This window comes from Ceratina calcarata, unplaced genomic scaffold, assembly GCF_001652005.2.
Source record: "Ceratina calcarata isolate Rehan_Ccalc_2016 unplaced genomic scaffold, ASM165200v1 scaffold657, whole genome shotgun sequence".
NCBI lineage: Eukaryota > Metazoa > Arthropoda > Insecta > Hymenoptera > Apidae > Ceratina > Ceratina calcarata.
The window spans coordinates 18,730-21,046 of NW_017177823.1; the positions used below are offsets into that span (position 1 = coordinate 18,730).

The 2,317-nt window shown below is 36.6% G+C and overlaps 1 protein-coding gene across 1 annotated transcript; it reads right to left on the reverse strand.

Annotated features, from left to right (window-relative positions):
• Nucleotides 1-486: 486 nt before the first annotated feature.
• LOC113464957 (serine/threonine-protein phosphatase 6 regulatory ankyrin repeat subunit C-like) lies at nt 487-2,093 on the reverse strand. The gene is made up of 2 exons (XM_026817774.1): nt 684-2,093; nt 487-606 (listed from the first exon to the last, which is right to left on the reverse strand). Exons 1-2 carry the CDS (start codon nt 2,091-2,093, stop codon nt 487-489), a joined length of 1,530 nt encoding a protein of 509 aa, XP_026673575.1.
• Nucleotides 2,094-2,317: the final 224 nt, after the last annotated feature.

Below are 2,317 nucleotides of genomic sequence, written 5' to 3' on the forward strand. Positions count from 1 at the left end.
TACACATTTTGTAGATATACTTTACAAGGCTGACCCGAAATCCCTTGAGGTTACTATACATGAGTTGAATATTACAATTGTTGATGATTATGATTTATTAATTGTTTCCCTTTCTGATTACAGTTTTAAGCTACCTTAAATCTACTTTATATTATCTCAAAAATACCTTACTACATTCCTACTTCCTTCGCGTCCGTATACATATAGGTATGCACCGCTTAAAACTCTTCTGCCAATCTCTCTCGCTCGCCTTTATCTTATTCTGCCTTTCTCTTTATTTCGAAAATCACACTTTTTTTCTGTCAACTGTCCTCTCTCTCTCTCTCTTTGCCTTTTATCATTATCATACATTCTTTAATGTCCCCATATCTCTCTCAGTCCGCTCTCACTCCCTTTTATACATTTTGGGCCATCTTTTTCGGTTTTATGTTCTATACTTTACCCTACGCCTTTATATATCGTCTTATTCATATCTTTCCTCTTGTTCTAATCCTCCTCTCCATCTCTAATCCTTAACCACTCCTTCACCCACCCTATTCCTGCCCCTCTTCCATCCAAAATCTCTATCACTCTCTCATGCACTACTTTCGTTTCTCTCTCCTCCACCTGCATCATACACTCCTCCAGCATATGATCCCTAATATTACCATAATTGTTTACATATCATTTTTAAATAAGTTTACCAGTTTCCTCATCTCTTCGCGACAAAAATAGCCACATATCTGTACGCAGATAGTAAAGGGCAAACTTTTATCAGGATGCTTGAATAACTTCTCACAAGCTAGAATGCTCTCATCTATCAACTTATTTTTTTCCACACCCAATATAAAACGAGTTTTCATCATACTACCATAAATAGGGAACGCCGTTTCGCAATTGTTTAGTGTTAAATAGTTGACAACATCTTCATTTCTCGGGAATTTATTTATGTTTGCTATTAGAATATCATAAAAGCTAATGTTGGTGTTGTTGATTTTCTCATTTTTCATTCTCTCGAATTCTCTTTTACATTCTCCCTCATATTGTTGATTTCTAAACTCTGCTTTGGTAATCGCAGCTATGTTTAAAGCATGAACATCAAACTCAGCAACCTGCAATGCTATTACGTGTTGCAAAAGAACGATAAATGATGGACTTGTAGTTTCTAATGCATATTCTAACGCTGTAAAGTTCCTTTGGTTAACGATGTTGATGTCAGAACAGTATCTTAGAAGGGTCGCAGTGAGACGGTCGTGAGGCATGTTAGAAGCAAGATGAAGCGCAGTGTTTCCATCTCCATCAACGCAATCTACATTGGCACCTGCACGTAACAAAATTTCCATGATATCCAGATTATCTACCGAAACAGCAACATGAAGCGGTGGTGGTCTTGTATCGCTCTTGATATTCAAGTATGCACCTTTCTTCACGAGTAGTTTACAAATTTCCACTTCCTGAAATGACACAAAAATATGAAGCGGTGTCGTACCGTCTTCTTCTTTGCAGTTAACATCCGCATTATTGTTCAACAGAAGCTTGACGGCATTTATGTCTCTGACTCGGGCGGCTAAATTAAGCGCCGTTGTATGATTATGTTTTGCATCAATATTAGCTCCTTTAACGATCAAAAGCTTAAGGGTTTCATAATTAATGGGACGACGGCGAACACATGAATGTATGGCCATGCTACCATCTGAATCTATTGCATTAACATCGATGTGTTGCAAAACCAGCTTAACAAATTCTGTAGAAGCCCTTTTAACAGCAATGAACAATAATTTGGGCAGATTTGCTATGTTGGCACCGTTATCCATAAGTAGTTTCATTATTTCTAAATCGTCATTTCGAGCAGCCTCATGCATCGGTGTATAATTTCTTCTATCTACAGCATGTACATTAGCTCCGTTGGTTATTAATAGTTCTGCTATCTCCCTCTGTCTCATTACTACTGCCATGTGTAACAATGTAGTTCTATTAACATTTTCAATCTCGGGTAATTCATTAATATTCCAATTCAATGATTGAACAGTAGTAATTAATTCTCTTAATCTATCGAGATCCCTCTCGAGCACAGCGGACATCATTTCTCCGTACAATCTTTCTCTATCCGCCATTTTCTTCAGATCTGTCAATACGTAAATAGCAAAAATTAGAATTATAGAAAAATAGGCAGTAGAAATTGTGATGTGAAATGAAATTGAGACACTTACCTTATTGTAAAGCAATACAAGCGTACGTACCAGATTGTCACTCGTTATTTCAAGTCACCTGAAACATTAAACATGTTGAGGATTATTTATTTTATTCTTGTTAGAATAAGGCAATCTTAATTTGAATT

What these genes read in the sequence shown, in the direction of transcription:
- LOC113464957 (XM_026817774.1), bottom strand. Translation starts at nt 2,093, where the DNA reads ATGGCGGATAGAGAAAGATTGTACGGAGAAATGATGTCCGCTGTGCTC. An exon ending in GCGAAGAGATGAGGAAACTG is followed by an intron (nt 607 to 683) that starts GTAAACTTATTT and finishes TGTATGATGCAG; the next exon opens with GTGGAGGAGAGAGAAACGAA.